At 40.1% G+C, this 25,327-nt stretch overlaps 1 protein-coding gene across 1 annotated transcript; it reads right to left on the bottom strand.

The window, feature by feature from the left end:
* Window positions 1-1,269: 1,269 nt before the first annotated feature.
* On the bottom strand, window positions 1,270-23,996 carry LOC106917005 (FERM and PDZ domain-containing protein 4). The gene is made up of 16 exons (XM_088008116.1): window positions 23,910-23,996; window positions 19,228-19,421; window positions 16,309-16,460; window positions 15,491-15,593; window positions 14,761-14,806; window positions 12,489-12,593; window positions 12,163-12,270; window positions 11,629-11,760; window positions 11,032-11,151; window positions 10,453-10,589; window positions 9,995-10,121; window positions 8,394-8,483; window positions 8,129-8,311; window positions 7,894-8,032; window positions 6,611-7,558; window positions 1,270-5,562 (listed from the first exon to the last, which is right to left on the bottom strand). The coding sequence occupies exons 1-16, from the start codon at window positions 23,994-23,996 to the stop codon at window positions 2,201-2,203; spliced, it is 6,033 nt and encodes a 2,010-aa protein (XP_087864242.1). The 3' UTR covers window positions 1,270-2,200.
* Between the last annotated feature and the right edge of the window lie 1,331 nt (window positions 23,997-25,327).

The following is a 25,327-nucleotide window of genomic DNA, read 5'->3' as shown; positions in this document are numbered from 1 at the left end:
TAATGAGCCCATAGAATGAGCCAGGCTCAGACATCCCGCCTACCCACGTACGCTGCTGCTGGTGGAGAGTCACGTAAACCACGCAGGAACAATTATACGTAAAAAGAGCCCATGCAGTAAGATTTCACCAAGTATTATCTCTTTCCTATAATTGTGTAGAGTGTGTATTATCTAATTTTACACTAAATTGTGACAATAATTTTTTCTATTTAGCCAGAACCACACTGAAGAAAAATACCCCAATAAATATGTTTTTTAAAACATATTTTCTAATCTCACTTTTTTATTCCTGAGAAATGTGATTGCACCGATACATTTACTTTGTTTTGCTCACTAAATAAAATATAAAAACGCCTGAAGCAACTTGGTACACCCTACCCCAACACCTAGTTTTGTTCATTTTAGCTGAAATAACCTTAGTGGGAGGCTTGTTGAAGCCTCCGGTCTCTGATATCAGTCTGATGAGAGTTGGGCCCTCTCCTCACGTTCATCTGTGAGATATTTGAGGGGTTTCTTGCTTGTACACCCTGTTTCACCATACATTTCAATACAAATATGACCTCTGCTGAGGACTTTCCTTTTGTTCATTCTCAGCCATTTCTTGAATACGGAGTAGAATTCCTACTGGGTTTTATGATGGGGTGCGAACTGCAGCAAATAATCCCCAAACTTTGAGACTTCTACCTCCATAGTTCAGAGTTATGAGACTCGTTCTATGGAATGATGTGTTTTGCAATTGTCAAACATATCCTCTGTTCTGGTCTCCGAGTAATTACATTTTAGAGTCTTCTGTTCAAAAAATATTCTTGCACAAGTACTGGTATTTATTTTTAACAATCTTTAGTCTGGCCTGTAAAATTGAGTAAAGGGTAGAGGTATCATGATTACATTTTAGGATTTTGGTGACTTGTTTTAGCATGTTGTGCTTTGCTCACAATGAACTTGCTTGGAAAACCTGGAAAATGGAAAGTGTTGTTTTCAAATGATTTCATTTATTAAGGGAAAAAAGTTGTCGACAACAACCAAAAGTTTTATGTCCTTTTGAATTGGAAATCACAAGAGTTGCTGAAAACATCGTTTTTAAACTCAGAACACATGAAAATGTGTAAAAAAGGCAACAGCATACATAATTGGCAATATAATATAAATGTGTACAAAATTAAAAAAAAAGTTCCCCATATTAACCCGATGAAACCTTTTAGGAAAATGACATGAATGAACAGTCATTGAAAAAATCAGACTGAAAAACAATCCACAGAAAGGCATATATGTGTAAAACATATTTTAATAGTTTGGTGGATTATTGCAAAAACAAACAAAAAAAGCTAATTTAATTTCTTCTTGATTCTTCATATGCAAAAAGAAATCAAATAAGCAGAAAAAACAATTTAAAGCAAAAAATTATTTTTTTAAATAAAAGTAACATTTGATCAAAGCAAATCAGATAAGTCGGAATATTTGCACAAAATTGCTGATATTACATTGGTGTGGTTTTAAATATGTTTTGTGGGAAATACCTTAATAATTTGTGTTTTGCTCAAACATAATACAAAATATGACAGAGTAAATCAGTGCTATGATACTCTAAGTCATTACTATTTAAAGCATTTTTTTTCTTTCAACAAGCAAAAGTGCAACAATTTAATATAATATTTTTCTCAGTCGTTTTGACAGTGTCAAATTTCACCTAAAACTCTAAAATAGTTTTCTTTTTTTAAAATAATTATTATATTTCTATTAAAACTTTACATAAACTGACTGAACATAAAGTGCCTTCCCTTCATCCCTGCAAGATATTAAAGTAAGCCGAGTTCTTCATGGCTTCACCAAAGTGCTACTTCAAATAATAATACAGTATTAATGTACATTATATACACTTTAAATAAGTTACATAATGCACAGGTAAAAGGGTACAGTATCTACTAGGTACATTTATTACAAAGGTTTATAACAGTATGGCTTTGTAAATATACATTATAATAATGTCATCAGTAAAAGTATGTACTCTCTTTAAGCGTTTTCAATAACAAGTCATTTTAATGTTAAGTTTAATTGCAATAAATGTATATTTAGATGTAAAAACCACCTAGACACAACAGGAAAACAGCTGACTCTTTCAGAGAACTTAAAACAGTAAAATGTCTAAAGACAGACTTCTACTGACTGCATAGGCCATACTATAAAGCATTGGAAATAGCCTCTACTTGCTTAGCAGCGTTTTAAGGGAGCGGGTGAGTGCGTTAGCAATAGCCGACATGGTACTGGAGTGGCGGACCAGGGCTTTCACGCTGTGCTCCCCAGGGGCACCTACAGTCGCAGCTTCGGCTGCTTTGAGCAAACAAATATAGTTCATAACAACCTCGTCGACTTTTGCTACGACTTCTCTTTGCTGCTGTGATGCTGAGGCTCCAAGTCCCCGAACTAGACACATACAAGCCTCACACAGACAGCATAGCACCTGAAAGCTACATGTAACAGCTAGCAGCATTTCATCTGGACTGCCATGGGCTTGTGCCATTCTCCGGCATGCCCGGCCTAACTCTTTTGACTCGACGGAAAGGAGCTGCTTGTACTGGGAAACATCTTGGATAGGCATCTGGGCACCGCGGTCGCACCGACCGACACTGGATCTCACCAGTGCAATGAGCTCGCTGGCATCTCGACGAACGTCGTTAAAGCCAGAAGGAAAGCCGTACATGCGGTCCTTGAGAGCGTTGATTCTTGCTAGACGGTCACTGAAACTCATGTTGTCGAGGACCTCTCCATACAACTGCTCATCCACGGCCGAGCCATAGAGGGTTATAGTTGATGCAACAGCACCATTATTGTCAATATTGCTCCCAACACGGCTTCCTCTAGGTCTCTCCCACTCAATTTCGTCATCTTCTCCCTCGGTCTTACGTTTAAAGAAACAGTAGCTGAAGGGGCCATTGCATCTCCAAGGACTGGTGTCCAATTTTTGAGAGCCCTTCGTATGCTTTGAGTCTTTTTGTAAAGGAAATGCAACAGATGCCCTTCTACTGTCCACCCCACTGCCTGAGGACCAACAAGTTGCATGTGAAGACACAGATCCTTGCGAGTAGCTCTTGGAAAGACGTTTTCTTGCTTGTCTATGTTGGACTTTGGTGTCACTCTGATGAGACAAAGGTGCTGACAAGGGTTGCTGGCTCCGGCTACGAATAGGCTTATCAAATAAAGCCTCCACACTTCCAGAACTTGCTGTCACATTGCTTGAGCTGCGTTTGAGCTCTCTTCCTCGTTGGATGCTACTGCTGAAGGGGTCTGTCTGTAACAAAGTTGGTGCAACAGTCTGAATGTGGTTCTGGTTTTGCCGCAACTGGATGGGATGAAGGGAATCTTGAGGGCATCCTGAGTTGCTAGCACTGGTGTTTGATGGCACTGGCAGAGATAAAGGAGGAGGTGGTGGTAGAGGTGGCGGTGGAGGAGGTGGAGATTGCGGATTATGCGTTGGAGATGAAATGGTAGTTCTAGTCCGATTAGACGACTGTCTGATGAAAGCTGATGGATGGTCACCCCTTCCTAGTGAGAGGGCATTGAGGTCTGCACGTTGACCACTCAAAGTAGGAGCAGTTGAGAAACAAAAAGAATTATTAGGTCGAGGAGACTGAAAAGATGCATGTTTCAACCTCGAGTCTGATCTAAATCCTTCCTCTGTGCTTCCACTTGGCTGACTTCTTGAGCGAGGTGGAGGGCGGTTACTGTTGCCTAAAAAGTCACGATTTCGGCTTGGATTCAAAGCCCCGTCACGGTTCATACAGTCTTGTCTTTTAATGTACGAGAGAAATTGCTCTGCATCCATACCATCTCTGCCAAGGTCACTTTCTAGACCAGAAAAGGAGCTCCTTCTCTCAGCAGTAGCTCTCCTAAAATTTAAACCTTCATTCAGTCTCTGAGCTTGCATGTCAGGGCTTCTTTTGAGTTTGGCAGGAAGTGTTGCTGAAAGGTAAGACCTTGAATTTTTATTTGACAACTGCATTGGGGCTGAATGAGGAGCTACCAAATTAGGGCTGAGAAATGGAGATGACACAGACGAAGGCATACAAGGACAGCGAGCAGTGGTGTTTCCTCTATTCTTAACCATTTCAACTAGCTGAGGGTTACTTGTGATAAAGCGTCTGGTGTCTTTTTTAACTGCCCCTCCCATACCAGCACTATGCAACTTCCCTCCCTGATGCATCTGACTCACTGTAAGATAGTTTATCAGTTGTCTGTAGGCCTCACTGCCTTCCTTTGGGTTAAGCCCCTTAAAACAGGCTTGTTGTTTAGGATAGTTGTCATTGTGGTGCTTCTTGCTTCCAGTGCCTGTCACTTCCTTATGCTTGGATGGAGTTGCTGAGGAGGGTCGACTTGTTTCCCCCCCAGCAAGAGGGGGGTGAATATTGGGCAGCATTTTACGAAGGAGGGCAGGGTCTGCATGCGGATGAAGTTCTTTGTTTTGGGTGTTCTGGTTCTGAAATCCGGTTTTGTTGTCTTCATAGTTTAGCACTCTAAGCAGGGAGGAAGAAGAACTCGAAAGTGGGTGCTTTTGCGAGCGATGTTGTTTGGACTCAACAGCGCCGGGGCCAAGAGGAGAGTCAGTCGGCGTGGCACAGGCACTGCTGTTTGTGCTGCCACCTGCATCAAGTGATGAGCACAGAGAGCCCTGCAATGAACTGTGGCCTTCTCCTTGCAGATTTGAAATCCTTTTGGCCAGGTGGTACTCACACAACCGTGCCACACTCTGTTGTCTTGAAATTGGCTGATGGTCACTTGGTGTGTCTGATCCATGTTCAGAACCTCCTGTTCTAGACTGTTTGCTCGGGGACAGTAAGGATGCTACAACTAGATGCTCATCCTGTTCAGCAGCCGCCGCTCCGTTACCTGCTTCACAGCCACCCATAGTGACCACATCTAGGAAGCGATCGGAAACAGTTGAAGAAGGGCGAAGATTATTTCGATGGTCGCGAGCTGGGCTTGTTACTCCACTGCCCTGAGCTACAGAAGACGGAGAAGCGACAAAGGAATTCTGTCTCCTCTTAGCTTCTTCCTGCTCGCTGAATGAAGCATGCTGGTTCAAATCCAGATAGCTGCGCCTGTCATTGATCTCACTTCGAAGTCCTTCTCTTGTGCTGAAGGTGTTGTACTTTCCACTCGAGTGTACAGACTTTTTCTGGTGTTTGCCTCCTGGCGTTGTCGAACTCGGACGTTGAAGAGTAACCGAGAGAGTAGTCTGGGGTTTCAGCTCCAATCTGTCCGGCCCCGACGATGTCAGGTCTAGCTGGGGGCTACGTCTCGGAGGAACTGCTGGAGGCTGAAGGTGTCGTGTTGGACTACGAGGTTTCTTTTCTTGTGTTGTGCATGAATTAGGTGAGACTGGGAATTCAGTTTTCTCCTCAAGCAACGGTTGGTATCCTTCTCGTGTGGCTACAAGTAAACGCATGTGGCTGTCGGTGAGTCTATGAGTAGCAGCTAGCTCAGAGATCTCAGTCATCTCTGAAGAGTTAGTCTCGTTGCCAGAATCTGAGGATGATTCTGGGCTAAATCCGTGAGATGTGCAAATACCTAAGAAAATACAAAGATTAATATTAATTATGTAACAAAAGTTTAACCAATATTTGTAAGAAGTGAGATATATGATTATTTTATCCTGTTTAAGATGTAGCGGTTGATGCTTCTTCATGTTTGTTACCTATATGTGCTTTGCTTTGTTTACATGTAACAATGCACAGCCTGGATTGAATTCATGACTCTATTTTCCTATCTGAGTGTTTGCACGCTTGCAGGTTTCAAATTGTTCAAGCAGAATAAATTAGAATTAATAGGTTTCACTGTACAAACATAATGCAATGTTTCAACTGGAGAAAAAAAAAGCATGCAGACATGTTTAATCTCATTTGTAATGCTAATTATCAATGCAGAATCTGTGAGGATTAGGATTAACTCTGTTTAGCGTATTGCTGTTGCTTTTCTCACTTATCAGCCTTATACACTTTGTCTATGTTTGTCTGGAACAATCTCTCCATTGACAACACAGTCCAGAATGCTGCAGCTCTACTTTTAACTAGCACTAAAGAGCATCAACACATCACTCCTATCCAGTCATCATTTCCTCAGTTCCCATCTCTTTCCAGATTGATTTAAAAATTATACTATACATTTTTCACGTTTTAAGTGGTTTGGCCACCATCTTCTTGCACTGATTTTTTTTTGGCTGTGTCTTATTTTTACTTTTTTATATATGTATTGTAAATTTTAACAGTTTTTTTTTCTCTTTGCCTTGACGAATTAAGCAAGCAAAAATAAAATTCTTTTTGGATTAAAATTTCCAAGCAACCATATGTTCAACTTTGTTGAAGACTACTTTGCTTATTTGACCACAAGCCTCTAGCATGGAGCAGTACTAGTGCAACATCACAATCAAAGCATTCTGAAACAATGGCAATAAAAGATTCGCAGGAAACATTTTAAGTGCAGGTGCAGACTGTGGTAAACACTGTGCAGAAGAGATCAAATGACAAACTCAGAACATCGAATCATGCCGATTATTTTTCACTTAAAAAATTAATAATTTACAGTAGTGATCAAACACTGTTGTGATTTTAACACACACCTGTGTTGTTGCTGCTCGGAGGTGGACGAGGAGGTCTCTGTTCGGAGACCGATAGATGCTCCAGTGCTTGTAGAGAATCCATGACTGCGTTCTCTAACCTACTCTCCCCTCCGCTGCTTCCTTCTTCCTCTCCGTGAGTCGGTATGGCATCGATCAGCGACACAGGAATGTCGTCGTTATCACATGTGCTTAGAGGCCGTCCCTCCGGGGCCACGTCCTCGTCTATGCTGTCCCGAAAGCCCGGGGGTGGCGCCGCGATTGCGAGGTTGAGGGTCTGCAGCAGCGTGTCGTCCTCGTCGTCGTTGACGCCGTCGTCTCCTTCGGGAGGCGGCAGCGACGTGAGATCAATGATGTCATCTGTGGACCCAGAGAGAGTGAGAAAAGTAGCTTTGCCAGCTGCTGTGGGCAACCGCGCGGCCTGGTTGCCACAGTCGTCTCCACCTTCCCTGTTGTCACCCACTGGAGTCCCCCCCGTGGAGTCTTCCTCGCAGGATGCGTCCTCGTCATCCTCCGCGTCGTCTGTCGTGTCTCGGTAGAACAAGTCCCTCAGCACGGGCTCTTCACCACCTTCCTCAGTTATGATGTTGCTGTAGACGTGCGTGAGCTCGTTGAACTGAAAGGGCTCCGAAGACTCTGGGCTCTCTGGCACTACGTCATAGTTCCTGGGTCTGTTCAGGGGCGGGTTACCTCCAAAAATAAATGAAACTTTGGCGCTTCGAGGTGAGTCTTGGGTTTTGTGTCTGGTGGGTGGAGGGAGGGGAGGGGGCAGCGGACTTCTTCTTGTCCCGTGGTCGCCGTCCAGGTTTTGAGGTTCATGGAAGTAGGGAGAAATGCTGTTTTCCCTCTGCCCGTTGTCTGGATAGTCTCTGTTGTAGACCTCCCCCTGTGACGGCTCTTCATTTTCCCCTAAAGACGTGCTGTACGGCCACTCCAGGACACGATCCTGACCTGCAGCAAGCAAGGAAGCCAACGAATATTACTTTGCGCTTTATATTTCATTTTGATTAAACTTTAAAACAGCTTCCCCTTTCAGTGCTTTCACTTCCGGATGTTCAAGGTTTTATGCTTCTCAGTAGGAACATCAATTTAATTTCACCTTGTATGTAATTTCTCAAGACGGTAAAGAGCAAGAGTTTTTAATAGTTTCATGTGAAATATTTAGCAAAAGAAAATCCAACATAAAGTTCACGATAAATATGCAACAGATTAATGTGCTTCCTCGGAACAATTATTACCAAGGCTGCGATAAATCTGCAAAACCAATTAAAACAGTCATGACTCACCAGTGTCATCTTCTGCTATGTTATTGCAGTGGGCCATGTTGAAAATAGATCTCCTGGAGTCCACTAGGAGGCGGTAGTACCCTGCCGTCAGGCAAGCGAGGTTCATTGCATCACTGGACTCCATGATCAGAGTGATGGGCTGAGAAAACAGAGAGACAAGCAGAAGGTGAGGTGTATTAAATGATCAATAAAGGAAGATGATACAGAATATGGAAGGAGAGACGATCGCACTTACTCTTACGTCCAGGACGTGAAGCTCCAGCCGGACGTTCGTCTCGTCTTCTGTGAGAATCTCGATGCGGTTGACGTGGCTGAAGTCGGCCAAGAGGGCCACCAGGTTGGTCCGAGCGTTGATGACGTGACTGATCCCATACCGGGGGCCCACCAACAGCGTCACCTCTGTCTGTTTCTCGCCTTGCTGCGGCCAGAAGGACAGAGGACAATACAAAGAGGTTCCCACAAACAAATCCCTGAAGACGGGTTTTTGACGAACGTCTTACCAAAAGTATCGATTTGAACTCTCTTCCTCCGTACAGTTTGAGTTCACTGATGTACCTCAGGTAATGCACCTTGGCCTGCAGTGCAGTTAGCTGTAAAGATAGAAGAGAGGCACAAAGGTAATTACTCAGGATGAAATCACTTCAAACTGAGGAGACGCATTAGAGGCTTCTACAGGATGTAAAGCACGATAGCGCCGTTTTGATGTGGACCATCGAGTTTCCATTATATACCATCATATCAGTTCAATCTGATCCACTGCAGTGCTCTTTACCTCTCGCTTGTGTGTCAAAGAACTCCGCCGTGAACGGGGTTCCTACACGTTTTTCCATATGTTGCCAAACATTTATATTTTTTTTTATGTTGTTTAATAATGAATCTTGATTTGCTTGAATAGTGAGCAGGTCTGACTATAGGTTCTGCAAATCATAAAACAACCCAAAGCATGTGGCATGTCTTCAAACAACTGGACTTATTAGTTTAGGTGTTTTTTCAAAGCACAGTTTTAATCTCATTTGTACAAAGTTTTAAAAAACCACAAATCCAGATTAGCCTTATTTTAAAGCTTTGCAGAGGGTTAAAAAAAACATAGAAATTGTCCTTTTTGATTAGTGAATGAATGTGCATTCAGTCAAATTAAAGTTGAAATGTAAACCAATGTAAAACCATCAATTTATAAAGCTATTCTTTCAGTCTGAAAAATCAAATTCTACATATGTTTTCACATAACCCCCCCCCTAAACTTTAATAGACAACTTTCCAGAGGTCTCTGCCTTTTACATTTAATTTTGAATATAAAATACTCAAGGTCACATTAAATTTGGATTTGAAAGTTCTACCGTGTACAGGTTTTAAAATGTGTAATCCAGAAAAAAATAGGCAGAAAGGAAAGACGAAAGGAAATGAGAAGGAATGAGCAAAAAGGAAACATATAGGGAATGGAGGGAGGTAGGAAGTAAGGAAGGCAGCACAGAATGATGAATGTAAAGATACAAAGGCAAAAAGAAGAAAGAAATAAAGGTGTGTGACAAGGACGTAAAGGAAGGGAAGAATATTAGAAGTACAGAGAAAGGAAATGGTGCAAAAAAGGGAGGAAAAAAAGGGACATTCTAGTTGCTTATTGTTAGTTTTGATATGAACCGCAATACTATATCCAAACTTTTAAACAGCTAGAACTATATAGTAGCATAATATTTAAAAAAAAGTACATAGGTTAATTGAGTTGATAAGCTGTACTGGCCAAAGTCGCCATGAAAGTTGCAGACAAGACCAGCTGGAGTCTCAGAAAGTGCTGCAAAGTTCACCCTAGGTCGGATGAGCCGCTCCTAATCGGGACATGTGTGTGTGAATATGAATACCTCATTATGCACAGGCTCTGACAATGCATGTTGCTCGTTTTCCAAATTAGCATTCAAGGTCTAGCTTGGCAGAAGGTCTTGGGTTGACAAGGGTGGGAACCTTTACAAAGATGAGTATGGCAGCTAAGCTATTTTGGGGTATTGCATCAGAAATCAGAGTCATAGTGTGTTTTTAAGCATATGTGCGCGTGTGTGTGTTGGAAGCTAATAACAAGGGCAAAGAAAGACAAAAGGGAACTGGTTACTTTTTTCCCCGGAGGCACAAGGTTCTGGTTGGTTTTGAGAATGTGCGTCAGAGCCTTCTTGATGTTTTTCTCCTTCATGCTGGACAGCACAGTCGGAGGCAGGAACAGCGACAGACCCCATTCCTTTCTGTGGAGAGAAGATTGATATAAAACATAAAGCCACGCTTGGAAAACAAAGTCTTTCCCCCGGAACTGGGTTAAAACAGCTGCGGCAGACAGCCGGATTAGGAATTTACTGACAAACTGGCTGTCAGAGAGAGAAAAAAAACACAACATCGTTGGACTGACCCTCTAAGGAGAACAGCTTTTTCTTCTACTGGTCATAAACACAGAAAGAAACTTCTCCTTCTTTTTTCTTTTTGCTCTGAAAACACGTTTCAAAGTTCTAACTCTAAACAGGGTGTCCTTTTTAACTACCGGATCTCACCGGGAATGCCAAACACACATTTTGAACTTACTGGATATATTTTAGTGAAACTTTCTGACTCTGTCTGGCCGTCATGGACAGTATGTACATCTGCAGGGCAGCCAGTCGCAGCGCGGCGTCGTACTTGAGCTCCGGGCCGAAGCGCTCCAACACCACGTCGTTACAACACTGGAAGCAAAATGGTGCAAGAGTTTGTTGGAAGACATTGGAGAACAAACGGCACCATGAAGACAAAGGAACAGGGAGGGAAAAACACCATTCCAACTGTGAAACACGGTGGGAGTGGCATTGTGCTTTGGGATTATTGAAAAAAATAATGTCTCCTTTTTTACAACAATAAACTAAATTGTGTTGGTTTGTAGACTCCTGCAAAATTAAGCTCAATTTTGTTATCAGTAGAGTTTTGCACATATGAAAACTTTTCTGTCTCATTTTGGATTTAGATGCCTTCAAATGACTACAACTTCCACTCTTACTCAACATCAAATCATCTAATTCTGTTACATATCACCAATTTCTATCTGGTACCAAATAGTTTAGATATGTGGTTACATTTAAAGACAGTTTTACTGATTTAAATGTGAGCTTTGCCTCTTCCACAGCAGCTTACTTGCACATAGAGGTATTCAAACGCCACAGCGTCCCGGCGGAGCAGCTCCACTGGGTCCCTGGGCATGAAGCTGATTCGAAAGAAACACTTCATCCTGTTAGAACCGGGCCTCTGGGTCACCTGGGTTTGTCAGAATCGGTAAACAAAGGAAAACTGTGATTATTTTGGGGAAAAAAAAAGAAAAAGTTTAGCATTTTCTCATAGGATGTTAAGAGCGATGCGTTTGGCTTAATCAGAATCTTAGTTATGTGATCAGTTTGAATAGTTTATCAGCTTTGTCAGATAATAATGACCCTTAAATACTGCTTTAGCAGAACATTGGCTCTGAACAGTGTGGCGTGAATATTAAAATTGTCCTCCTGCCATCCAAGCCACCTCATTAGAAAGCAGCGGTCAACGGGAATTGGCGTGTACCATGTGCTGCTTGTGTGTGCAAGAGCACGAGGGAGGGAGGGGGGTAATGCGAACTGTCACCCCCTGCTGTGTCAGAGCTGATAAATGGCACCCGGGTCTAAGTACTGTTTGAATACTAAGCAGTTATGCGAGTGTGTGCGGGACAGAAAAGGGCACGACGAGGGAAAACGAAACGTCTCTGACCTGAGTAAGCGTCTCCTGCTCGTGCAGGAGAAGCAGTTTGCTTCCAGAGCCTTCGGTCCTCTCCTCCAGCACCAGGGAGAAGTGCTCAATGCAGCGGATCGACAGCTTCTCCTGCAGGGTCAGAATCACTTCCTGGAAGAACAGGAGAAAAAACGAATGGAACAGCGAAAGACAACAAACAAAACGAAGCAAATCATCTCTTTCCGTTTAGTTCTGTCCTTTGGATCTCTATCCTCACAACGAAATAAGCACATTTGGTCATTATTGTTTTATGTTTATTTAATCTTTTAAGTTAACAGACCATCAACAAGAATGTGAAGAATATTTTTACCAACTAAAATCAGTAAAGACTCAAAGACAAAAATAGTTTCACCTTTGCAAAGCTTTAAAAGAGATTTCATGCAACACATTAGGCCAAAACAACAACTAACCACTCTATAAAAATTAGTTAACATGAGCAAAGGTCTTTTTTGTCTTCATCTACAACCGCTAATTTTGCCGAGCGTGCCCCGAAGACAAGGCGAAGGCACCCACCTTGATGGAGGTGCTGCTGTCGAAACGAAACGACTTCGTCTGCCCGTTTTCCAGGTAGACCTTCAGGACATTTGGCATGAACAGGAGAGAGTTGTCCTTCACCGGATTCTGCAAAGAAGGAATATCGTCGGTGTGTTTTTTTGTTTTATTTTTTAATCTGCGGCAATGTAGTCCGTTTGATATGCCAAAGGAATTCATTTTGTGATTGTCTTACCTATTTTGCATTCAGCAAACTGTCTGTCTTAGGCGGAAACCATCTGGCATTGCCTATATAGGTCATGCATAACCATGTGTTTATTTGTGCGTGTGCGTGGGGTGGTACTGACCGGGACCTGGCCGTTTATAATGACCTCCTCAGCAAAGCGCACTTTGACCGGATTGGACTTGAGCATGGCTTTTTTGGCTGCACTGATGAACGCTGATTTAGGAGACTAACAGGCAGTCGTCCAAAAAGAGGGAGAGAGAGAAACGGATGAAGATAGCATTTTCCTTTTTAAGTACTTCAAAATTCCAGCAAACAGCCTTTTTACCTGCAATTATTTTCACAACACTGGCTTCAGAATTAAACAGATGGATGAAGAACAGGACAAGAAGTTCAGGAAAAGCGATCTATTCCTAATCTGAAGAATTAGAGTTGCCCCTATAAATCAACGGTGACCGGAATCAGTCAATTTTCTGCTAGATTGATCCTGACCGGTGACCATCTGGCCAGAGCCTCATAAATCTGACCTTTTATCGATCAGTGAATGCACCGTGTCTAAGCACCAACATTTCCCTCTGGCAGCAACACCGAATAAGTGAAAGTTGTTACTGTAGGAAGAAGACTCTCTACTCGGAGTCAGTGAGGTGTTTGAAAAATGAAAATGTATTTTCTGTTTCGTGCCGGGAGCTATCCGTGTTTCATTCAGGCTGCGTAAGAGTGAGAGAGAGCAAGACTTCAGCAGACTCTGTCACTGATTGTTGTTTTTATACCTTTTATACCTTAAATTTGTTTCTACAGTTCAAAGCTTTACAAAATGTTCAGCTCAGAAAACAAACTCTGTCCTGCAGCTCTATTAAATTATTCCTTCAGTTTTTAGCAAATTGAAAATACTTGCTTGAAAGATAATTAACAGACAGTTAATGGTTTGCAGAAAAGACTATTAACAGTTTTAGCCCAAACTTTTTTTTAACTAGTATGTTAAACTTAAACAAGTTTCCCATGTAGTTGCCATAAAATGCTCTGAGGGTTTGTTTTTTTTTCTTTTAAATGAAAAGTTCCTGTCAAACGCAGAGAATGCCTTTCACATAAAAGCCTTTTTTGATTTTTCTGCAGCCAGTCGGCTTCTCCATTTCCCCTCTGATAAAACTTTAAATGGGAAGTTAAGGGTTTTTAAAGTGAGCTTCTATTAAAAGGAGTACAATGGTTGTATCTCTCCTGCATTACACGACTCCCTTGGCATCTTCGTTTAGAATAAATTTCTATTAACTGGCCCTGGATGCTGAAGCTAATTGCTTGTTCAAATGGGGCCAAGACCAAAGTGGCCTTCTACAAACTCAAAATGGCTCTTACATCAGAAACGTCAAAGTAGTTCATTACATTGCTACATGATTGTGACCCATGAGAGGAGATATTAGGATTATTTACATGGAAAATTGAGGCAGGAGGCTGCGCATCATCAATAATCTTCCTGTCAGAAACTTGTAAGCGGTGTAAGAAACAATAAAAAGGCAGTAGGTAAAAACTCTAAGGTAGTTTTCACTTTATTTTTTTATTTTTACATCACATATTTACTCTGATAGGAAACACTTTACATTCATTATTCTCAGTACTTGTTTCATACAGGAAGACTATTGATGACACTGGACTGGATTCTACATTCATTTCATCATGTTACTTTCGTTGTAATCAAATAGTCAATGCAAACATAAATGTAAAAGTTTATTTAAAAAGTAATAACATGAACTGCAATGATATCTTGAAGAACAGACTTGTTTATTTAGCTTCAGTCTCTGGGAACAAATAATCTGATTTTATTTTTTTATTTTTTTTACTTTAAAATTTTTATTAATTTTACTGCACTAGTGAACAGGCACATTTTTCCAAAGGCCATAATTTGAAAATGACATTTTACATACAATATGTAATGGATATGAAAGGTGTACATATGGCATAAAAGCAAAAATAGAAAAAAATCTGTAATAGGGTGAGTAGTTTTTCATAACATTTTAACTTCATATTTAACAAATATGAAATGTGAAACATTTTTTTAAAAATTATGAACTACGCTGCATTAAAAGCTGATTTAATAAGCAGCAGTTAATCTGGAGTGACACGAAGAGCGTTGCAGTCAGATTAAGCGCAAATGAAAACACAATAATGAAGCTCTGACCCACAGATGATTGAGTTTCACTTCAAACAGGAATTAATTGTAATTAAAAGTGTTTATGCAGAATGTCTAAAAAAAGATACATTGACTTTACTGGACTAAATTGCTCAGTTTGGGTTTGGCGGTGCAAGTTATCAATGTGCATCTCAAGTCTGCACTTTTTTGCAGAAAACTTTATTTAAAAGCATCAGTAACTATGAAAACAAATAAATTCTCTGTGTCTACTCACTGGATATGGCTGAACAACAGTCAGCATGATGGACTCTTTGCAGCTCCTGCAGCCAGCACACGGGGAAACAAGCAAGTCAATTAAATCACGACAGAACAATCACCAAGAAACGACGACAGCCAACAACAGGAAGAACACGATTAGCTCAGGTGAGGTGGAATGAAACGCCGCTGGCAAAGGCTGAGCTGCCGCGGTTCAAACCAGAGGCTGTTAACCGCGCAATCATTAATCTTTCATTTTAATTTGAAAGGCAAACATGCAAAAGTGATTTTTGTGAAACAGGGTTTTGAGTCAGGTTAAGCTGAGCGCAGTAAATTCTCAGTGTTATTTCTGCCGAACAGAACTGCAATAAGAACCAAGCAGATGAGTGGAAAGCGTTGCTAACACACTGCAAGAATTTCTCTGGAGCGACACTAATAAGTGTCTTAATGAAAATTTAATGATTACGAGTTTAATCAGATAAAAACTCCTTACTTGGCTCTTTTTGTTGCAGTGATAAATCCTGAAATGATTCAGTTTGGTTTATATTGTGCAACTTCACAAGAAAGTCATTCCACTATTTAGTGATTTTGTAAGATCTAGATCCAATTATGTACAGTCAAACTAAATTGAAGATACGATGCCTTTGAGTTATTTATTTTGAATAATTCCTCCATTCTTAGCAAGTATGTGAGGACAGTAGAAAGGAACCATTCATAATCATTCAAATATTTATGTCCTGGGCGTCTACCTGACGAGATCGATGACTCGTTCCCTGGGGGCTGAGCTGACCGGTTCATCGTTGATCATGATAATCTCGTCGCCCGGCAGCAGCTTCCCTTCAGACGGACCACCTGGACACAGAGAAACATTGAACCGAGCCATATAGCTGATTAAAGTGCCCCTGTTGGAGATGCAGCTGGAGAGATTAGATTTGAATATGACGAACGAGAAAGTGTGTACATACACTCAACAAAATGATTCAGTGAAAATATTTTACTTAGGTTAAATATAATGCTTGGTCTTTGTTTTAATAATTTTTCTTGCAAATATGAAAAATTTCATTTTGAAACAGTCTTTGTTTCAGGAACCCAAATTTATTAAGGTTAATAGTTCAGACAGGCTAGCTAAAAAAATAATGCTAACTTCGTTTCACCAACAGTTCCATTTGGGACTTGAGTACTAATTATTCAAGTAATACTGATTCACTTTTCTACAGAGCCCAGCTTTATAGAACAAAATATGCTACCATTGACATCAAAGCGCTTGGAAGAATCAGGAAAAAGTTCCAAGTTGGAGAAGCATGTGCTGGCTAGCTTGTTAGCTAGCTAGCTGCCATGTGCACAGTGAGAGATGAACTCCTACACTTACACTTTGCTTTACAAAACATAATCACTTTTTTTTTTCTTGCATGTGCTCATCTTTTAACACATGGCAGGTGTGAGAATCTGAATTTTGCAATCAACCAATCAGCTTACAGGAAGTGAGGAGACACAAACCCATCAGTTAGGTTAGTAAATTGAGATTACATTTCATAAACAGATTTTCATGTGTGATTCTTAGATTGACCTGGTGTGACGGAGCGGACCACCACCGGTTTCTCACTACCAGCCACAAACCCGAAGCCCAGTACCGGGTCCCGTCTCATCTCCACCAGACGAGGGGCAGGAGGGAGGCCATCCAGGTGGACCTCCTCCAGGGAGCTGCTCTGGGAGCCTTGGCTAGTAAACACGAAGCAGACGGAAACAACGGAAAATATCAGCAAAATCAAAGTGATGTAAAATGAGTCAGCAGACATTTTCACTTTCAAATGACATTGGAGTTAATAGGCAAGATGCCCGCTAAGGAGGCTCAATTAAACAACATGTTGTACATCAGGCACATTAGCAAAAGATTGATGAATTCATCTCCAAAAAAGGAATAGTTTTAACACAATGAGAGAATAATAAAATTACAATGTAGGACTTGAGCGGTTGGTTACATTAGGTGTTCGTAAATCACATCTTTGGCTCACAAGCAGAGCATTTTAAGCCAAAAGGCCATTTTGCCTGCTGCATTCATAAAACCTCCAGATTTGTGATCTGGAACCAATTTGTCTCCTAAAGGCATATAAAATTCTGCAGAATGGGGCAATTAAAAGTGCTCTGATTACAGAATCAGGTCACTATAATTCATGCTCAACCTGGAACAAACTCATATATGTCTGTTTTATATTCTATAAAGGTGTTAACGTCCAAATTATAGCAAAGGTTGACTCTAGATGGTTCTAATCCTGTCACTAAGTTACAAACTTATGTAAAATAAGTTAATATGTATAGATACAGGCTGTTGAATAGGAGTTATTGGACTTTTGCACCAAGAAGTGATAATAAGTCAAAGTTTAAGAGTTTTGAAGGATTTTGTCATTTTCTCCCTGGGTTTTTTCTCACCAAGTAGGATTTCTAGAGTTATCATTTTAAAACTCTTTCTGGACATCTTAAAGAATTGTAACTATTCAGGTAACCTACAGATGTTGAGGAGATTGATGCTTCAAAAAAAGACACTAAATATGAAACATCAAAAAATGCTTACAAGGCTTACATTAACCTAAGTTTTAAATAGATATTTTTTTAATGATAAAGTGAGGAGAAAAAAATGTTTTGCTGTGAAAGACAAAATGAAGCAAATATGGAAAAGTTATATTTAAGTTACTATATTGTTTCAGTATCTCTAAAAACACAAAACAAGATAAATCACACGTTTAAGTAACTTCCTAGGGTAAATGTTGTTTGCGTAGTTACCTCTCTTTCATCTTGGTGAATCTCAAACATCCTGAGGCAGTTCGTTTTTCAGTTCAATGCGTAGGGGAATAAAGCAATAAAAGTGATGCATGGCCAGAAAAAGCAACTGAGGCACTTCAAGCTTAACAAAAGTGGCTGCCTTATATTTTTGTATTTCACTTGCAACACGCCACTGTTTGTCTCTGGCACGACTTTTAAAATAAGTTGAATCAGATAAAGATTCACATTTCCCTGCTCCTTTCCTGAATTGCAAGTCATTGCAGTCACCTTTGAGGAATCACTAAAATGCAAATGCATCATTTAATTGCACATTTGGTCCCGAGCCTGAAACATCTGTCTGAACGACACTGAGCACGCAGAATGTAGGTTATTGAACGGGTGACGCACAGTTTAAGTGGAGGTAACTCACTCTCAGTGCCTCTAAATCATTTCCCTCCTCTTACCTTTTTATGGCTTAGAAACCTCCCTTGGCAGTCTTTGAATTTGTTATTGTAGGCTTTTATTTTGATAAGTATGACCGTACGGGGCTTGCTGCGTGAAACCTGAAAGGACCTTAACCTAAAACGCACCCTCATGATCAAACACGGTCCAACGCCATGACTTTGATCCACATCAAGCTGTAGGACAAAACTGCAAACTAATTCTGATTAAAATCAATTGAGAATTAAAAATAACTTTACATTAACATGAGTCAAAACTGATTTAATCTGTCAAAAAACACACCGACTTCTTCTTTCTTTATAAAAAAAGATAAGAACAGCAAAAAAAAAAGATAGGTTAGACTGACATATGTTAATGGAATTTGAGAAAATGAACAAGTTCATCTTGTTTTCACCAACACGCCACAAAAGTAATTTTTTTGAGACATGGTGTCCCCCAAGCCATGCCGCCCTTGACAGAGAGCCTCACTTCGTGGAAACCTCTGCAGCCTAATGCAACACAGGATGAGGTTTATACATCTCATATTAAATTGTCCTGTCAAACTTGAGCTTTTGCTAAAAATAACAGTTGATCATACGGTTGGTGTTATGTGGTGATAATATGGGGCACAACAAAGACAAGAAGAGCAAGAAATGATGCAAAGTAAGGAAACAAAAAGACAAATTTTAAATATCTAAGAAGTATATGGAATGACAATTATTTTCATAGTGTGAGAAATTTAATTTAAACATTACAAATCTAAATATAGCTGGGCTTTTCGTGCTCAAGTACTGCCTGCCAGGATGTCCAAAGTGCGGCCCAGGGGCCATATGCAGCACTTAAAATGATTCTGTATGGCCATGAGCCACAATTCAAGAACAGTACACATTTTTTGCCAGCCAACACAGGCAGTTGATGCAAATGGAAAATGTTTTGATTTTTTTGTTGTTGTTTTTCAATTTTTTCTGTCCTGCTTGTTGCTGAATTAACTGGTGTTTTTTTTTTTTTTGCCTAAATCAAGCTAATAGAAAATGATAAACCCCCAAAATGTTAGGAAACTGTACATGTAGCTTTCATTTGATAATGAAAAGCTTTCATTTTTTTATTTATAGTGATTTACAGCTCCCTTTTCAACACAAAATTAGTCTCCCTGGTTTGTTTTTTTGAAATCTAAATTCTTTGCAGTCTTAATTTGAGGGGGAAAAAATAGAAGCTATCAAATTTGGGCTCTAATGAATTTGTGGTGTGAAACTAAGCAGTTGTAATACATGATTAGGAGGAAGCGTACTTGGTAAAGAAGTCCCGTCCATCTCTGGTGTTGTTCATGCTGTCCCAACTGTAAGGGGGCCCCTGAAGCCCTCCCCAGGAGCCCAGGCCGGGTGGGGGCCAGCCTGACGTTTTATTCCTATGGCTACAAGAAGAAGCAAAGAAAAATCTAATGATATCTGCACACAAAACATGCCAATAAACTAAGTTTTTTAAAAAAAAGACAAGAAACAATGAAGAGATGGTTCAAAGTATATTTGTGAGACCAAAATTAATCTACAATGAACTATTTCTCCTTTGTTTGACCCTTATTGGATCAATTTTCATACAAATTTGCCAATTCAAATTTCCAAACTTTTCATGACTCAAACTGCAAGGCCATTCAATCGGGTTTTGTTCAAATCTGGAAGTTTTATTGGGAAGCATGAGCCTAACTAGGTTTTAGTATCAAAGCAGATGAAACTTAAATCTAATCAAATTTTCCATCATTCAATGCAAATATGTTAAAGCACAATTTGTGATCCATAGCACTATGGCTGTAAAAAACGTCAAAGTATGAATGTCAACACCGGTAAAAATAGACAAATAAAAAAAGAAAGAATTGACTACATCTCAGTCATATAAAGTAAATTTTTAATAATCTTCCTTTTTTAGGCCTTAAAAAGTCTACTGGGTCTTGGAATGTGTGTATTTTAATTCCCATACACATTCATTAAATTATTTTTTAAAGTTTTTTGGTGATTTGCATGTGTGGCGAAGGAATTTGAGGAAAATCAAACCCTGATTAGCGTTGCATTGATCAATAGGATACAGAATCTAGCAATTTTCCTTTCACAACCCAGTTTTGATGAATTCGTTAAATGAATCAACTATTTTCCATCTGTAAACCTATGAACCACAGTTTGTACTTTTATCAAAAATGTAACTTTGTTAGATTCCATCTAACAAAGTTCATAACTGCTGCAAATTATGAATGAATGGAAAATGGTTCTGGCCTAGGAAAGCAACAAGCGCCGTCAAAATGAATTTATTCCTGCATATTTTGGGGAAATAATTGTAAAACTGGTTTTAACTGAATTTTCAATTAGTTTAGTTTAAAATGTTATTATTTTATCCACAGTCAACTTCTTCATCATTGGAAAGGGTATGATTAAAAGTGTTTGGCTTGAAAATATGGATTTAAATCGTTGGAAAGGTTAGAAACTCTTATTACAGCTTTAGTGTAAAATCACTTGAGTCACATGCTAGGGCTAAAATGATATACATTTATATTTAACTTGTTTAAAGCACTAAATAAGTAAAAGTATTTTGTCAGAATTTATATAGATTTTGAAATAAAACTTGTGGACTCCCCTGTAAGAGCCACAGGTCCAGTTTAAAATCCCTGTCTAAGTAGGTCAAGGGGTTAAATTCACCCAGCTTTGAATCAATATACATTAAAAGACGTCATTTAAAATTCAATTAACGTAAAAAAGCTTATTGTCTTTCAGAATTTGATGGACTTTTTATGTGTAAGGTCATAAAATAAGGAATAATGTTCAGAATCTCAAATATTTCTCCATTTTTATCCATATCTGGAAAATTCTCACATCTAATTCCACACTTTTTTAAGGCTGCGTTGGAACGCAGTTTGATTTACCAAAAAAAAAAAACTCCAAGCAACATTAAAACAGTTTCTGTGGTGGATCGTCTCGTTTCAGAAAACCAAGAGTCACTGTGCGACACTCCGGCTTAGAATGCACTCAGTCCAATTACTGCGACTCCTCGTCTCTCTGCGAGGCTCGCTGTGTGGTTTAGGTCTGCTTAGTGTAATCGACCGCAGTCAAACAACTGCTCATTGATTCTGCAGCTTGGCAATCAATGGCTGCAAATACGAGCGCCGCCGTGGCTGTCGCACACCAGAATTATACGAGCGAAAAGCGAGGGGGAGAAAAGTCCTTAAGTGACAGCTGACTCGCTTATTGCGACAACGTTAACAACGTTGGTGATGGAGAAGAAGAGGAGACGGAAGAAATACCAGGAAACTTGATATATAGATAAACAAGAATGCTGGAGAAATAGAAAAACATGTTTTCTATATATTCTGAAATCAGTAGCCAAGGAAAACAAACATATGTACGTGGAGAAACTCTTAGAATAAACAAAAAATGCCTACTATATAAGAACATCGTCACCGTAAGAATCCAGATGATTGGTTCCCACATTGTGCTGTCGATGGGTTGGATACATCTTTCTGTCAGGCCATTGCTTACAGTGGTTGGGAAATAAAATCCAGGGCAAAAACTAAGTACGGGTCTTCTTGCATACTAAGCTCGATAAAAGTGGGACAAAAATGTAAAAATTCTGCTACCAGCTGTGCATGAAAACAGTGATATTCCAACACATCCATCAGTAAACGGCAATAAAAATGCCAGAAATCAGGGCGTTCCTAAAAGCACCACTTTTTGGGCTTCTTTTTCATTCTGCTTCAATCCGTGGATTTCTCTTGGAAGCTTGCGTTTCTGCTCATCTTAAGCGATCCGAATGAAAAAACGAGGGAGGGTAAAGAAAGAAAAAAAAAAAAAAAAAAAACCCAACAGATCCACCACCACCACCGCTGCCGAATCCCAATCAGAGGCTCTCGTGTTCGATGTACCCAGTGGCCGTGGTGTTAACGGTGATGCAGATCCCTTGTGTGCGGCCAGACATTCATCTGTGTTTGTCATTGTGCTGCTGCTCACAGCAGCTTTGGTCCAAACTGAACTAAACTGCTGCGGCCTTGCCTCCTTTATCCCATAATCCCTCTCATCACAGAGAAAACAAATCCACGCTCTGTGTGTGTGTGTGTGAGTGAGTATTTTAGCGTGTGAGTCTATCCAGCTGTGTGTGAGGGTGTATGCGTGTCTATATTCTGAACATATAAATAAAACACTTAAAGATTTATCACAAAATATGTTGTCAGCAATAAGTAGTGTTTACTTGCACCTGGATGAACCAATTTTTTTTTTAAATCAAACGCATTTTGACATAGATATGACCTGCATTCATTCAAAAATCCTCATCAAACTGCAGCATTTTCTGATAAAATGAAGGTTGCAAAACCAATACCAATATCACAGGTTACAGCCACAACTTTTAGTATCGTCATACACATGTACTTGTTGCAGTTCACTAAAGTCTTGCAACAACTACTTGCACAGCAAAACTGGAACAGGGAGATCGACTATTATTGCATCCCTGAGATAAGGAGAAAAAAAAGTTCTATAGCTAAAAAATGCAGTAGGTGCTTTCTTCAATGCTTTCTAGAAAATAAATGGCAGAATATGTTCAAAAGACAGGCAGGCAGACAGATGCTAAACACAAGTAGGATGAAGGTTAAACAAGGAACTGTTAACACTTGTATGCAACTTTGAGTTGAGTTGCTTATGAAAAGAGTCTTTGACAGATCCCAACAAGCTTTAAAAAATATCTGACATAATAAAAAATGTCTTAACAGACCACCATGGGGTGTTTATGTGAGGCTGAAGTGTCACAGACCTACAGTACTTGGAGTACATTAGGTCTTTGACACTAGCAATTTTCCCTTGAACCATTTCCCTTCAAAAGAAATAGAAATCCAATATGTGCCCAAAAGGAAAAAAAAACAAAAACTGGTGCCATGTTTCAAGACTTGCTTTGGCAGCAAAGGGCAGGATATTGACTTCTTCCATCAAGGCGATCATTTCATGTTTCTCAAAGACTTTGCCTCAGGGGATCCATTTTCCCCAGGCGTTCACTGTGCTGCAGTCTGCGAACGTCACAACAGAAACGTCATGGACGACTCCTTTCTTTGACACAAGGATTAGTCCTTTGGGAAACATTATTTGTGATGAGACTAAATTCAATATTGTTCAGTCTGTACTGACAAACACTTTGCTGCAAGGAAGACAGTGGTTAAAGGTAAACCTGGGATAAATGCAGAGGTTGGCGTAATTATATGCATTTTATGTAATCAATTTCATATCATTTTGTACACAAAAGGAGTATAATGCCTTTTATTCTGAGCTTTTTAGCAAAAACTGAACCCTGCTGATCCTTTCTAACAATACTTTTCCCTCCATTGAATTTTCATTACTACTCTTACAAAAGAGTGTCACTACGGCTATTGATGAGGTCAAATCTTTCATTACCTTGTTTAAAAAGCTGACCGCTGGCTTGCACGCATTTCCTACACAATACACATCCTCTTACATAACCACCTTCACCGTGTAGGAGGTTTCAGTCAATGAACCACCCTTGCACCTGTATATGTATTTCCACACTTCAAAGAGATGGGGGGAATGCTGAGCAATAGATGTCCAGCCTCATTTGGTACCAAAGTTAATGGTTACTGGGGTTGTCAAGTTGCTTTTTGCGGCATCATACGTCAAAACCGGACACAACGCAGCCGAGCCAGCTGGCACGGGGCATGCTACTTAACCACCGCTCCAGTCAGCAAGAATGTGCTGCCACACACACACACACATACCCAATAAACCCCTCGACTCAAATATACTGCTGCTTTGATTTAGATTCTTGTTGAAATCTAACTTGAACTAATGCACTTCCACAATAGTAAACTCGACGGCTTAAAAGTCATTATCCATAGATCTAATGTTCCTCCTTAGAGGCCTCAATCCTTATCCCTCATGCGAAGCCATCAGTCATGTGAACGGTCCCAAAACGCATTCTCCCGCCCGAACGTACAATCCGACTCATAAAGAATAAGGAGTCCTCCGACAGCTGGCGTGGGCCCTGCAGAGCCCGGAGCTTATCGTTGTCTCTGGGAGCCATTTTGGGATTACATGGAGCAACTGTGTCAGCTTAAATCTGCAGGGAAACTTTAGGAGCTTCTTTAAGACAATTTATGGTGTTGCACTCAGACATGTCAGCTTATGTTTTTCTGTGCTGTGAAATTCCCATGCAACATTTTCCTATATCTACTGTGCACTGCCAGTTTAGCAGGCTGAAAAAGGCTTTTGCCTTTACTTACAAAAAGAAACGTGCAGACAGCCCAACTGATTATCCAGATAATTTGAATCAAAATGTAGCCTCTGTTTAAGACTGTTGTTTAGGAGTTGAGGAGAAATCATAGCATCTATCCATAGGCTGACTTAATTTTTAGGTTTTGCAACACTGATTTGGTTTCAAGCAGTCATTCTTTACTTGCCGAGGCTGGTCCTCTCCACAGAGCACGTTTTAAATCCCTCAGAAGGGTGCTAGCTTATTAAGCTCCAAAGCTACTGCCCTTGACTAACAATTATCCTGATTTTCTCTTCTTCACTGGATAAATTACCATATAAATCTTTATGTTTAAACTCAAATTCAAGCCAGAGACTTGGTTATCGCCACTTTTTTTTCTTTTTTTCCTAGGTGTCCATTGTGTTCTGCATTGATACCCAGGCGTAAAACCTAATTTCTGCTACCTTGTGATTTCCAGGCCATCACACTAAACGTAACTATTGTGAGCTAAAAGTTTGAACCCAACTGCAAAGTACTAAAAATTATACGTGTCTATTAACTTCGTTTCTTGTGCTTTTTACATAAACACCAACTTACAGCTCAAATACTAATTGAAATCATTTTTGAAGATATTTTACTCCATCAATTTATACTGACGGAGTTTGAACTCTTTCCGCCTGAACGAGTCGTGACTGTACATCTTTCCAGATTACTTTGACATGCTATTAGTTTCTGCGTCAGACCAAAGAGCCCTAACATTATGACAGTCTATGTAATAATCTCCAATAAAACCAGAGAGATCTGATCTGTTTCTACGTATTACTCACACGAGATATCTATGCAAATTGAATGGATTTGCACAAAGGCAAAGAGCTCTCCCATTAAGTTTTACCCTACATTATAACAATAAAACCGAAAGCCACCTCCCCCAGGTTGCCCTCTCCTGCAGACTTCTTGACCACTTTTACACTCTACAGAGCATCTAGGGTAATTTCAGTTCATGCACAATTCAACGGGAAGCATCCCCCTTTTCTTCCATTTACGTTCTCAGCTGCCGAGTGTCCTGGATGAGACTGGAGATGGCAACCGCTTTTAGAAGAAGTTGTAGCTTAAGTGGTGTGGTGGAAAATACAAGGAGGATGCATGAAAAATTAAAAAAAAAA

This window comes from Poecilia mexicana, unplaced genomic scaffold, assembly GCF_051168715.1.
Source record: "Poecilia mexicana isolate PSO_F unplaced genomic scaffold, ASM5116871v1 scaffold_2, whole genome shotgun sequence".
Lineage (NCBI taxonomy): Eukaryota > Metazoa > Chordata > Actinopteri > Cyprinodontiformes > Poeciliidae > Poecilia > Poecilia mexicana.
Note: the sequence above shows the minus strand (reverse complement) of the source record. Positions and strands in the feature narration are given on the sequence as shown.